At 34.9% G+C, this 12063-nt stretch overlaps 1 protein-coding gene across 12 annotated transcripts in view; it reads left to right on the top strand.

The window, feature by feature from the left end:
- The window catches only part of Chl1 (cell adhesion molecule L1 like), a 224358-nt gene extending 215673 nt beyond the window's left edge, over window positions 1–8685 (top strand). For all 12 annotated transcript variants that reach the window (XM_045133860.1, XM_045133850.1, XM_045133852.1 and 9 more), the window contains 5 exons: window positions 1392–1571; window positions 3816–3977; window positions 4607–4738; window positions 6423–6495; window positions 8280–8685. In XM_045133860.1, coding sequence (XP_044989795.1) covers window positions 1392–1571; window positions 3816–3977; window positions 4607–4738; window positions 6423–6495; window positions 8280–8496 — 764 coding nt within the window. In that variant the 3' untranslated portion in view covers window positions 8497–8685. The remainder of the gene's footprint in view (window positions 1–1391; window positions 1572–3815; window positions 3978–4606; window positions 4739–6422; window positions 6496–8279) is intronic.
- The last annotated feature ends 3378 nt before the right edge of the window (window positions 8686–12063 follow it).

Here is a 12063-nt window from a genome sequence, read left to right as displayed (position 1 = left end):
CATGCACTATTCATAATATATGTAAATATGAATTATATTTAGTTAAGTAATTCTAAAATAAATTTTGTGCTATTTAACTGTAACAAACAATGATTTGATTTTATGCTTTCTCTTAATTCCAATGTTTTATTTCCAGTTTAGTTGCTTTTTTTTAATCTAATTGCATTATATAGAAGAAGGAGGGTATTTTAAGTAAATAATTAATTGTAATTTTTTTCCTGCCTTGTGTCTTCGAGAGTCAAGAGAAAATTTTTTCTAGTCCTTTTCTTCTTACTAACAGATACGTAATTTTTAACAAACCATTTCATCACTGATTTTCTTATAGTAATAGTCTAGTAAATATATAGATACAGAGTTGTGTGTGTACATATGTGTATACGTATGCATGTCTATATTTATATGTATGTATATGTGTAGTTATGTATATAATACACCTTATTGTACTTTGTACTCTTATGCAAATGGCCTGTCTTTTCTGGATTACATATTTTTTTAAAAGAAACTTTTTTTTGCTTTTATCCATCAGCACTTAACAGGAATGTTTTACAAAATATTTAATTGACTCATCAGTTCATTGATTCAGTATACACTGAGTAGAGACAGTCCCTGATTTACAGTGGGTTGGCCTACAATTTTTGGCTTTATGCTGGTGCTAAAGGACATTAAGTTGATAGACATTGAAGTTTTAATTTTAATCCCCTAGGCTCCCCATATGCAGGCAAATTAATATCTTATGCCTAGCAGCTGATGGACATTGCAGCTTCTAATCAGTCACAAGATCATGAGGATAGTCAGCAATCAAAGCTAAATTATGTACACTAGATTGGGTTATGAAATACATGTCTGGGTTTTTGGTAATTTGAACTTATTCAAGGTAAGGAACAAAGTCATAATAAGTCCAGGAACATGTGTGCTTACTTGAAGCCTCACTGAGTGAGAAACCATAGAAAGCAAAAGAAGTCATTGTCTGTAGTATTCCCACAAAGTTAGATTTATAAAGACTTAAGTCCATGATCCACTGAAAATATAGTCACGGGGGAGTGTCCATTCTGACCAATGTGAGCTGTACTTAGTTGTCTCCCTTATATTTGTTATAGCATAGTGATTCAAAGCACATTCTTTAAAGTCAAATGACCAATAATTGGATTTAAATTTTACCTACTGTCACTGGCACAAGATGCTTACTTTTGTTGGGCCCTGGTCTTGCATGGGTAACAGAGCAATTGGAAGTACCTCATAACCATTCATAACCATAATGAATTGATAACCAGGAACACTTATAACTTTCTACATAACCCCCACATATATAGAAACAGAAATAAACGGCACTACAGCCTGAATTGTGAGGACCTTAACTTCTGAGATATTGATTCTTGTGTTTATTTCTTTAGTAAATGATACCTATGAGATTGGAGAATTAAATGATATCAACATTACCAATCCATCTAAGCCCAGCTGGCGCCTCTCAAACCTCAGTGCGACAACCAAGTACAAGTTTTATTTGAGGGCTTGCACCTCAAAAGGCTGTGGAAAGCCAGTCAGTGAAGAGAGCTCTACGCTGGGAGAAGGGAGTAAGTATATGATGTGTGCATGCTGTGATGTTTCATGCGACCGATCTGGTAAGAAGACTGCTCTTTAAAAATTAGAAATGATTATGACACAAATCTGTCTGGACGAGTATTTTTTTCAAATAGCATAAGGAAGGGATTACTTTTGGCTCATTGCTTTGGGGTACAGTTCATGGTGGTGGGGAAGGTGTGGCCGTGACAGCGCCTCTGGCCTGTCAGGGGAACATGAGGCAGCTGGAATCGTGGCACCTTCAATCAGGAAGTAGAAAAAAATGAATGCTGGTACTCAGTTTCCTTTCTTTCTTTCTTTTTTCTTTTCTTTTCTTTTCTTTTTTACTTATCTTGTTTGTAAAGTTCATATTGATTCAATTTATACATTTGTAAGCTAAAGTATACTTTAGTATACACAATGTTAAAACCACAATCCCATGCAATTAAAATAGAGGAACATGGGTTCATAAAACTTATAAACAAGGTTAGTTAGTACAAGGATATTTTTCTTAGAGAACGTTTCAATAAAGAACAACATTTGTTTTTGCCTTGCTCTGTAATTTTCAGCACAAAAATTCAATATATACCACTTCCATGCCTTGATGAATTATACACTGATTCACATGTCAATTTCATTTTAATGTCTTGTAATTGATTCCAAATAAAAATTGAACATAAATGTATGGTTTTTCTTGTAGGAAAATTCTAATTAAATTACACTTTTCTATTTTGTACCAGACATTTGCATGATGCTAGGATGGACATCAGACCAAAGAGTTTTATGGGAGGAAGGGATTTATTTTAAGCTTACAGAATCCAGGGGTTGTGCCATCAATGGTAAAAGAAGCTGGCTCCCATTCACATATCCAAATACACAGAGAGAAACCATCACTAGCCAGTAAACACCAAAAAGCAGCAGGCCACAAGGATACCCAAAACCTTCCCCTAGCTGCAGAGCTCAAAGCCCTCTGCATACTTTTGGGCTAGAATTCAGATCCACACCCAAACCCATCTTTGGGTTTTGACCCCAGTATCTGCTTCCAGTGACAGCTCTTCCAGCTGAGAGTCAAGTTAAAATCTTTAGTAAAACACCTGATTCTATGGGGGATTTTTTGTTCAAACTACCCCCTCCCACCCATAGCTTCCATAGTCTCTTAACCATATCAAATTGTGAATTGCATTCAGTCAAACCTCCAAGGTCCCCATAGTCTTTATTAATTTTAATAAAACAACTGGTATCCTCTATTTTACACAGACTTACATTGTTTAAACATATACTAACTTATCTTCTTTTCAAAATAAAAAAAAAAATCATTCTGTTGCAATGGGGTTTCAATCTCAAAAGCATTGCTCAACTTTGTAACTGGCCTTATTTCTCCATACTGCCATTTTTAATGAATTCCTCTTTTTATCCAGTAACTACATAACCATATTCTGTTCTATACTTAAAGTTATAACAAAGTATTGATGTGTAATATATGAACACTTAACATGAGGGAAAACTATGAATTAAATGCAAACAATGTTTTACATATTTGGTTGAAAAATCCAAAATTAATGCAGATTAAATTAAATTTGAGTCACTTTCTTCTCTAACTCTGGTCTCTACTGTTAGCAGATTGTTATATTGCTGCTAATTCTTTTTGGAAAAGTATTAAGTTTTCATACCATGTTCAAAATGTCAGTGAACTCATTCCATTCCAATGTACCTATAAACCTGCGCTTTAGCCTAAGATGCTACTAACTTCAAATCTTTAACATATGCCCTTATTCTGAGGCTATTCAACCAGTACATAGAAAGATCAAGGTAAGAATATGTATATCAATGATAATATAATGTAATGATTTCACCAACTTACAGTCATATTGACCATATAATGCAAAAGTCATACTATCTTGTATATATGTGAGGCAGAAGCTATATTCAGCTTTCCAATAGCTATATAAATTATATATTGAATATATTGAATATATTTTTAAGGTCTGTGTTTGGTTTTGAGCCATTCATGTGACCAGGCAGATTTATAGTACCATTCCATCCACACTTGGCATGTGTTGAGATCATTTCACTTACTCATTCAGTCCTGAAATATTCATTACTGGATCCACTGATAATTAAAGATCCATTTAAAAAATAAATTCTAAAGTGTTTTTATCCATCTCAAATAGTGTTATATATACATGTATATTTTTACCTATCATGTCCTGCCTTTCAATGGTTAAAGTTCATATGATTTAACTATGTGCCTTTCTTAGGTAAAGGTATCAGGAAGATGTCAGAAGGAATTAATCTTACTCAAAAGATTCACCCTGTAGAGGTATCTGTGCCGGGATCAGAACATATTGTTCACCTTATGACTAAGAATTGGGGTGATAATGATAGCATTTTTCAAGATGTTATTGAGACAAGAGGGAGAGGTGAGAAATGAGCTTGTGTTGTGAGTAGATGTAGACAGTGCACCTGTGTACTAGGGATTAATGTTACATACATCATATCATAAAGATGAAAGTGTAGAGTGCGTTAGATATATAGGTCATCATTTCAATTTTATTGGCAGAACAATTTATATTTATCAAAATGAAAATTGTCACAATGGTCCAACATTTTCCTTACTAATTTTACCATAATAGTAGCCTAAAAGTATATCCTGATACTTAACACATTAATCACCAAAACTAAAATGAAAAGAAAACTGAAACAGCCTCAAATTCACAAAGGCTCATGGGGATCAGCTTGTATAACCCAGACAGCCTGTGTTTGCTTGCTCCCTGCTTCTGCATGTATAGATATTGGTCTTTCCTATCTTCTCTAATCATTGTCCTCAGAACCAAATGAGTATGGCAAGGACCCTTACTTAATAAAGAAGAGATGATTTATTAATGTTCACCTAATGCAATGCCCTTATATTCTCTTTATTTCTCTGGTATCAGAGGAAACATTTTTTAAAGGATTTACTTTATTTAAAATGTGTGATTATTCCCTGAAGTTGTATAATACAAAAGACCATTTCTGCTGCTCAATATTGTGACTTAACTCCACACCACAGAATATGCTGGCTTATATGATGACATCTCCACTCAAGGATGGTTTATTGGATTGATGTGTGCAATTGCTCTTCTCACACTAGTATTGCTGACAATTTGTTTTGTGAAGCGGAACAGAGGTGGAAAGTATTCAGGTAAAACTGTGGCTTAATTTGATCTTCAACTTTGTATAGTATTTTCTGGCAGGCATTCTTCACAGATCTTTTAAATTACACATTTAAGTCAAATTCCTATCAGCACCTTTAGAGTGCAACATATTGGTATGATAATGTTTCTCAATTGACCAACCAAAGAGAATGTGTATCATGAATAATACGTTCTCTGATCTTGTTTTTAATAGGTAAAACGTCTTTAACTAGGCTTATAATACTTACGAGCTCCTAGTTTCTGTTCATACATCCATCAGAAATATTGAGAAGGCATGTTACTCAGTAACACATATGTTTGAATGGGGCTCTTAGATAGGACTCTTTTATATGTAGCATGCCTCTGTGTATATATGCATGACTTCTATTTCTGGCCAGAATGTTCTAGTAGAACTATCTCTAATAATTTGCTATGTAGAGTTTACTAGTAGTGACAGTATATTTTCAATCATTATTTGAATTCACTACCTCTTGAATAAATCTTACATTAAATGTAAATATAACCATGCTACATGTCAACTTTTATCTAAACTTCCAAGTTTCTTTTGCAGAGGTACATGTTATTATTCTTGCCTAGTATTCATTGTGTTTTTATATAAGTAGAGAGATTTAATTCCAATAGCTAATTGTTAATGATGGTAAGATCAGCTTTTGGCTTGTGCCTTCTCCAGCCAATATTTATTGGAATTTTATCATGCACATATAACCCTCAAAAGCATGATTTATATGGTTTTGTAAAGTTACATGAACAATTTATGTAGTTCTACATTTCAAATTTTCCTCTGAGTTCTAAACTCGCATGAGCTATGTTGGCAATGACTAATGAATATTCCAGATCATTAATTAGAAAATTTAAAGAGATAAAACATTCTTCTTTGATCATTCTCAGTAAATTACCACTTGTGAAGTGTGGATGCATCCATATTCTAATGACTTTCCTAAGTCATGCCCTGGAAAGGAAAAACAACCAACATTCAATATTGTAGGACAGCTAAGAGAAACTCCTTTAAGTGGTAGTGAGCAGGGGAATTATTTACTTGAGTTTTTTTTGTTTGTTTGTTTGTTTGTTTGTTTTGTTTTGTTTTTTAAGAAAGAGAAACAAGAGCCTATCTTATATCCTAGTGTCAAATAAACTTAGATTTAAAGCATTAAAGTAGTGCTATTGTAATGGAGTGCTAGTGGTCCAGGAAAGTCCTTGAACCCCAAACCCTTTCTAATTTTAATCAAGTATTGAATAATAAAGAAGACTGAGAAGGATAATTGTTCAACTATCATATTTATTGAAGGAAGTACAGAGACAAGGAAAGGCACCCATGTGATTAGAGATCCAACATGGAGAGCCTGGGAAAGAAAGCATGGAATGATAAAAAGAAAGTTCAAGGAGCTCCTTTCATGTGAGGCACTGGAGGGGTAATGAAGCCCATGTGCAGAGTAAGGGCTAGCGGGGCTTCCTGGCTGGAAATGGGCCTGGGCCTGGACTGAACCAGCCCATGCCCAGCTAAGGGAAAAACCCACAGCTGATGTGTTGTAGGTATAGCCTAAGAAAAACTAATAGCATTGGTATAATTTTTTGAGCAATGTTTTTTGAGTATTCACTTTTAATTAGCAGAGCAAAAATGCCTTTAAAACATTTACAATACTTAGCTTTTTATTTTATTTTTATTTTCTGTAGTTAAAGAAAAGGAGGATTTGCACCCAGATCCAGATATTCAATCAGCAAAAGATGAAACTTTTGGTGAATACAGGTAACTGTAACGTTATATTTCATACTGTCTTGAAATATTAATCAGGTTTGTTAAGGGGACATTTAACATAAGTTCTTAAAAGAGTATTGAACTGTATTGAAATGTCTTTGTAAATATTACTTTGCCAAATATTTGTTCACTCTTTCTTTTTTTCCTTTCTATCTATTTCTCCCTCCCTCCTCTTCCCCTCTTCTCTCTATTTATTTCCCTTTCTTCATTTCCTTCTTTCTTTCTTCCTTTCCTAACCCTCCTTTAACCATTCCTTCTCTCTATTCCCTTTTTCTTTTGTTTCTTCCTCTCTTCCCCCTCCACTGTCATCCGTCATCTACTTCTTCTGTGTGCAGGGGCAGCAGTAAGTAACAATAGTGCAGGTAGCAGTGTGCATTGGGAGACTTTCTTGATGACCCATGTTGCTACTTTTATTTAAATTGAGTATCCATTTGCAGCAATGGAAACACCCTGAAACCAGTGTGGCTTTTTATCAGTTTTTATCCACAGACACAGATCAGAAATCTACCACGTGCACTTACAAGAATAAAGAAGTTACAAATGCAGCCCTACACATGAATCTAGAGTAAGAAAAAAAAAAAAAAAGCTTACACATTCAAATGATCTTAATTAATCAACTAGAATAAAAAAGTTCTAAAGGGAACAATTGTTTTGACTTGGAAATGATCCTGGAAAAAGAACCCACCAGAAGAGATAAACTTGTCTTTAAAGCGTGTGTTGCTGGGCAACCCATGATGAAATGGATAAAGGTGTAAGGTGTCCTATATTGTTTCTATTCATCTAATTCTCTGGTTAGTCATCTCTATCTCCCCTACCACCTACCATCCACTCAATTTCTTAGCTCTTCTTGCTTCAAATGTCATGATATGTTGGCTGAGTCCTCTGTGTATTGCAGCCAAGAGAGTTATTGCAATTCTCAAGTTTATACTGATGTTAGCATATATGATCCAAAAGCCATGTCAAACAAGAACTCTGTTCCATTCATTAGCTCATCTCTGTTTCTCCTTCTATTTACTTATTTTATAATTTGCAGCATTTGACTTCTGCCTTAACCATTTGGGTGCCTGTTACAAACTGTCATTAAACTAAGCAGATTTTAAATTACAAACATTTATTACTCACAGTTCTCAAGGCTGGTAACTTGAGAACAGACAGATTCACTCTCAAATGTGGGTCAATCTTGTTGTTAGAAGATGGTATTTACTATGGTCCTCCCACTCCTAATAATCTCCCAAAGACTTCACCTCTTATTATTATAACCTGGTGAGTTAGTAGTACAGATTATGAATTGAGGGGCACACAGACATTCAGAACACAGCCACCTCTCTGTGTGTCAACAGGTTGAATCTCCACAAAGCTCTTGATTTAAAGGGGAAGCAGATTGAATAATAGAAAAGTATTTCCTAGTTACTCTGAATTATCCAAATTGGTTATAGTGATTCAAACACTTATATGTCAAAGTGCCATTTGCACCTTAAGAGTCTGTTTTCTAAGCCGTGTGTGGTGGCGCATGCCTTTAATCCCAGAATTTGGGAGGTAGAGGTAGGAGGGTTGCCGTGAGTTTGAGGCTACCCTGAGACTACATGGTATATTCCAGGTCAGCCTGAGCAGGAGTGAGACCTTACCTTGAAAAAACAAATTTAAATAAATGAATGTTTTCTCTGTTAATATGAATGTCCTGAAAATTTTCAAATATATTAATACGTGTGAACAAGTTTGACTGTATGGGAATGTGAATATTTGACTTTTGGAACAACTCTCCTTTTATCTTTTAGTGACAGTGATGAAAAACCTCTCAAAGGAAGTCTTCGGTCCCTCAATAGGGAAATGCAGGCCACAGAGAGTGCAGACAGCTTAGTGGAGTATGGAGAGGGTGACCATGGCCTATTCAATGAAGATGGATCATTTATCGGTGCTTATACTGGCTCCAAGGAGAAGGGATCTGTTGAGAGCAATGGAAGCTCTACAGCAACATTCCCACTCAGGTCGTAAGCAGGGCACTTGTATACAACATGGCTGTCTAACCCTCACCTTCTATGTGTATCTATTCAAGGGAGCAAGAACTTTTACATAGGAATGGAAACATGCTGACAGATTGTGTCCAGAGGAGACATTCTGCAATGATGTTAAGAAAAATAGCACTGCCTTCAAAAAAAAAAAAAAATCAAAACAAAACAACAAGCACTTCAGGCCTATGTTTTATTTTATTTTTGTTTCCAGGTGCTCGCAATGCAGAAAACAAAACAAATCCTATATTTAGATCCACCTTGATTGATTCCAAAGCACTCTTTAACATCTTCCATACCTGCCTGGTCTGACTGTTCGGTGTGTTTGCATAGATGTTGCTATCTTGTGGGTTTATCTTTGTATGCACAAAAAAAAACAGTATTCGGTTTTTGAGAACTGTCTTGCTGACTTTGCTCCCCTACAGCTTAAAGGTGATGAGCGAACAGACTGGATATTTAAAGTGTAAAAAGGAATATGAATGTTGCATTCGAACACTTCATTGAATCTATAGAATCAAATTTATTATTTAAAACTTTAATAGCAAAAGTCTTAGGTGAATACACAAGTAGTATTTATTGAGCTCCTATTTGCCCAGAGATGATCATTGTTATGCATAGTTAGAGTGTTTTCAATTTCAACATGAGTTTTTGATTTCTATCAGTTATGATATCTATGAGCATCTTCATTTGTTGTTGTTGTTGACTTGGACTAATTTGAGCTACAAAAAGAGTGGTGATCAGAAGGCTGTCATGTGAGGAACAAGCATGTCAAATGACCAGGGTTCTATTTAATATCTTCAGTTGAATATGTACTGCTTCTTCTCTTTTTATGTTGATATAATGTTATGCTTGCAAATACATCATGAATACATTGTACATATTATGTTAATATTTACACAATTTAAAATACAGTGTTTTATTTTAAAGTGACAAAAGAGCATTAATAGGCATGATTGTACAGCTAGAATATATATAGTAAGATGCAATTTTTATCATTCCAGGGCAAGACCCCATAACATGAGGCTCCAGAAGTGAAGACTCTCTGTAAAACACTCTGATTTTGTCCTTATATTGCTTTTCCCCCAGTGGGCTCACAATAAAATATCATGGAAATATTGAGGGAAATGTGCTAAGTTTTTCAAAATAAGTTTTTGAGTGGACACCTAACCAATCCTAAGTGGAGTATAACATCAGAAATTCTTATACAGCTGGGCGTGGTAGCGTCCACCTTTAATCCCAGCACTGGGGAGGTAGAAGTAGGAGGATCGCCATGAGTTCAGGGCCACTCTGAGACTACATAGTTAATTCCAAGTCAGTCTGGGCCAGAGTGAGACCCTATCTCAAAAAAAAAAAAAATACATAAGTAAACAGAAAAAGAAAAACAAGAAAAGAAATTTTTATACATATGTTGGTCTCTATCACATTTTAAGTGTATCTAAAATAGTATTGTTGTGGTATTATTATTTTCTTTTCATTATTTTCCCTCTAAAAATGTCCATAAAATTTGGGGATTTTATTACCTGGCATATGGACTACTAGTCAATTCAAAATGTACATTACAATGTGTTAAAAGTGGTATCAAGAAGTGCGCAGACATATCAGTAAAACATAGTGTTTGATATTTTATAAAAAGGGTCAAAGTCACCCTGAAATTAACTATGTTTGGGTGATAGTGACTTGGATTTTTACTTCAGTTTTTTGTAATTATTGATAAATCCTGTTCCCACATCACCTTTAATTTATGTGGCCTTCATACTTCTTGGGGACTGAAATTGCATATATTTATAATGGCCAGTGCAAAAACACACATGAAACATCTAATGGTCCCTTTAACCTTCATGTATCCTCTAAAATACATAGTCAGGCAAAGCATATCTTCTTTAAAACAATAGCTCATGGGCTCAGGGTTTGACCACATTTCTAGAGGTAACAGATGGAAAGGTGGGGGAGACATCTTGGTCTCCTAGCCCAGGGGAGAGTAAGGACTCATCACCCTCACACAAGTGTTGTGGAAGAATCCTCGTCATGTACTTCATTCTGGTGCTGAGCTACAGAAGCAGCGAAGGTTGGAACTCTTGGACTTAATTCTCCTTAATATTCATTTTTACTTCTTTGTCCTCAACCAAACTGTTTCTTTGGAGAGGGTCATGAAGGCTGGTATTTACATCTAAGGAATAAGTACAGATTCCTTAGATATTTAATGACCTTTCAGTCATAATCGAGCATATGAAATGACATGTTGGCTTTTTATGAGGCTCCATTGTTTGCCCTTTAGCTGTGTGAGAAATAAAGGCATTTTAAATCATATTATCAGAATAACCAAACTTACAGTTCCAAAAAATAAGATTGGATTATAGCTACCTTTAACTACCCTCCATTACCTTTTCTCCACACTGCTTGGCTTATTTCTGCTAGAAATCCATCAAAACAAGAAAAAAAGCCCATAACTTCCCCATATTTTAATTGTGAAATTATGTTTTATATACCCACACATTTTAAATGAAATAAAATCCAATTAGGTGAAATAAATTTTATTCCTCTTTTCTGTCTCAGAAAATCATAAGTAAGTCTATGCTGTGTGGTGCTGGCTGTCAATGGGCAACAATTATTTGCAAAATGCCTGGAGTGATTAGGCAGCAGCTACTGGTCATACTTGTGTTTGGATTGGCTTAACAGTAACTTTCTGTAGTCTCTTGACATTAATTTAATGTAATTGATAACTTATTGTATATAGTCTCAAAGACTGTTGGTAGGGATCAGTTCCTACAGAGCTGTCCAATGGTCAGGGAAGTCTGCATTCTTTTCCAGGCTCCAGCTCTGATTGTATACAGAAACCTGAGGCAAATTGCCAAACTTATTTGCTTCAAACTCTCTCCACTACAAAGTGCTAATGATCGTTGTCACAGGGTGTTCTTTTCTATGAAGAAAAATTTACAAGTGATAAAATCTAAGATGCCTTTTAACTTCATCATCCAACCTATATTCAAAGTGTATATCTAATAGTCACCCCACATAGACCAACTCAACTTTTTCCTGTGAGCCCATAAATATATTTTTATAGAAAAACAAATCCACAAAAAAAAAAATCTACTGCTCGCCATGCAGTATGATTTGCACATGCCATTGAAAATGACTAATCAGAATAAAAGTAAGCAGGGTCTTTGCTATACAAAAGTGTTTCCCACTGATTTGCATGTGGATTTATAAGTAAGTGTGAAATCAGTGGACTTATTCTATTGGTTTAAAGGCATCTGATATTTTAGATGTACCCATGTTTATAAAAATTTAGTGCACAATGGAATTATGTGGGCAGTCTCAAATAATATTTTTCCTATTTTATACTCATGGGAGAGATAAAGAGAAGACAATAATGAGAACTGTGTGGTGTGTTTTTCTAAGTATTTAAAACATAATTGCCAATTGAAACCCTAAATATGTTTACATGCCATTGAGATACAATTCTTGTTACAATTTTAAATTGGTCATAATGGGACTGGTTTGTAGTCTATGGTAGTAGGTAGAGCCTCGTGTTCCTATGTAGGATTGTAGGGCT

This window comes from Jaculus jaculus, chromosome 14 (assembly GCF_020740685.1).
Source record: "Jaculus jaculus isolate mJacJac1 chromosome 14, mJacJac1.mat.Y.cur, whole genome shotgun sequence".
NCBI lineage: Eukaryota > Metazoa > Chordata > Mammalia > Rodentia > Dipodidae > Jaculus > Jaculus jaculus.
Note: the sequence above shows the minus strand (reverse complement) of the source record. Positions and strands in the feature narration are given on the sequence as shown.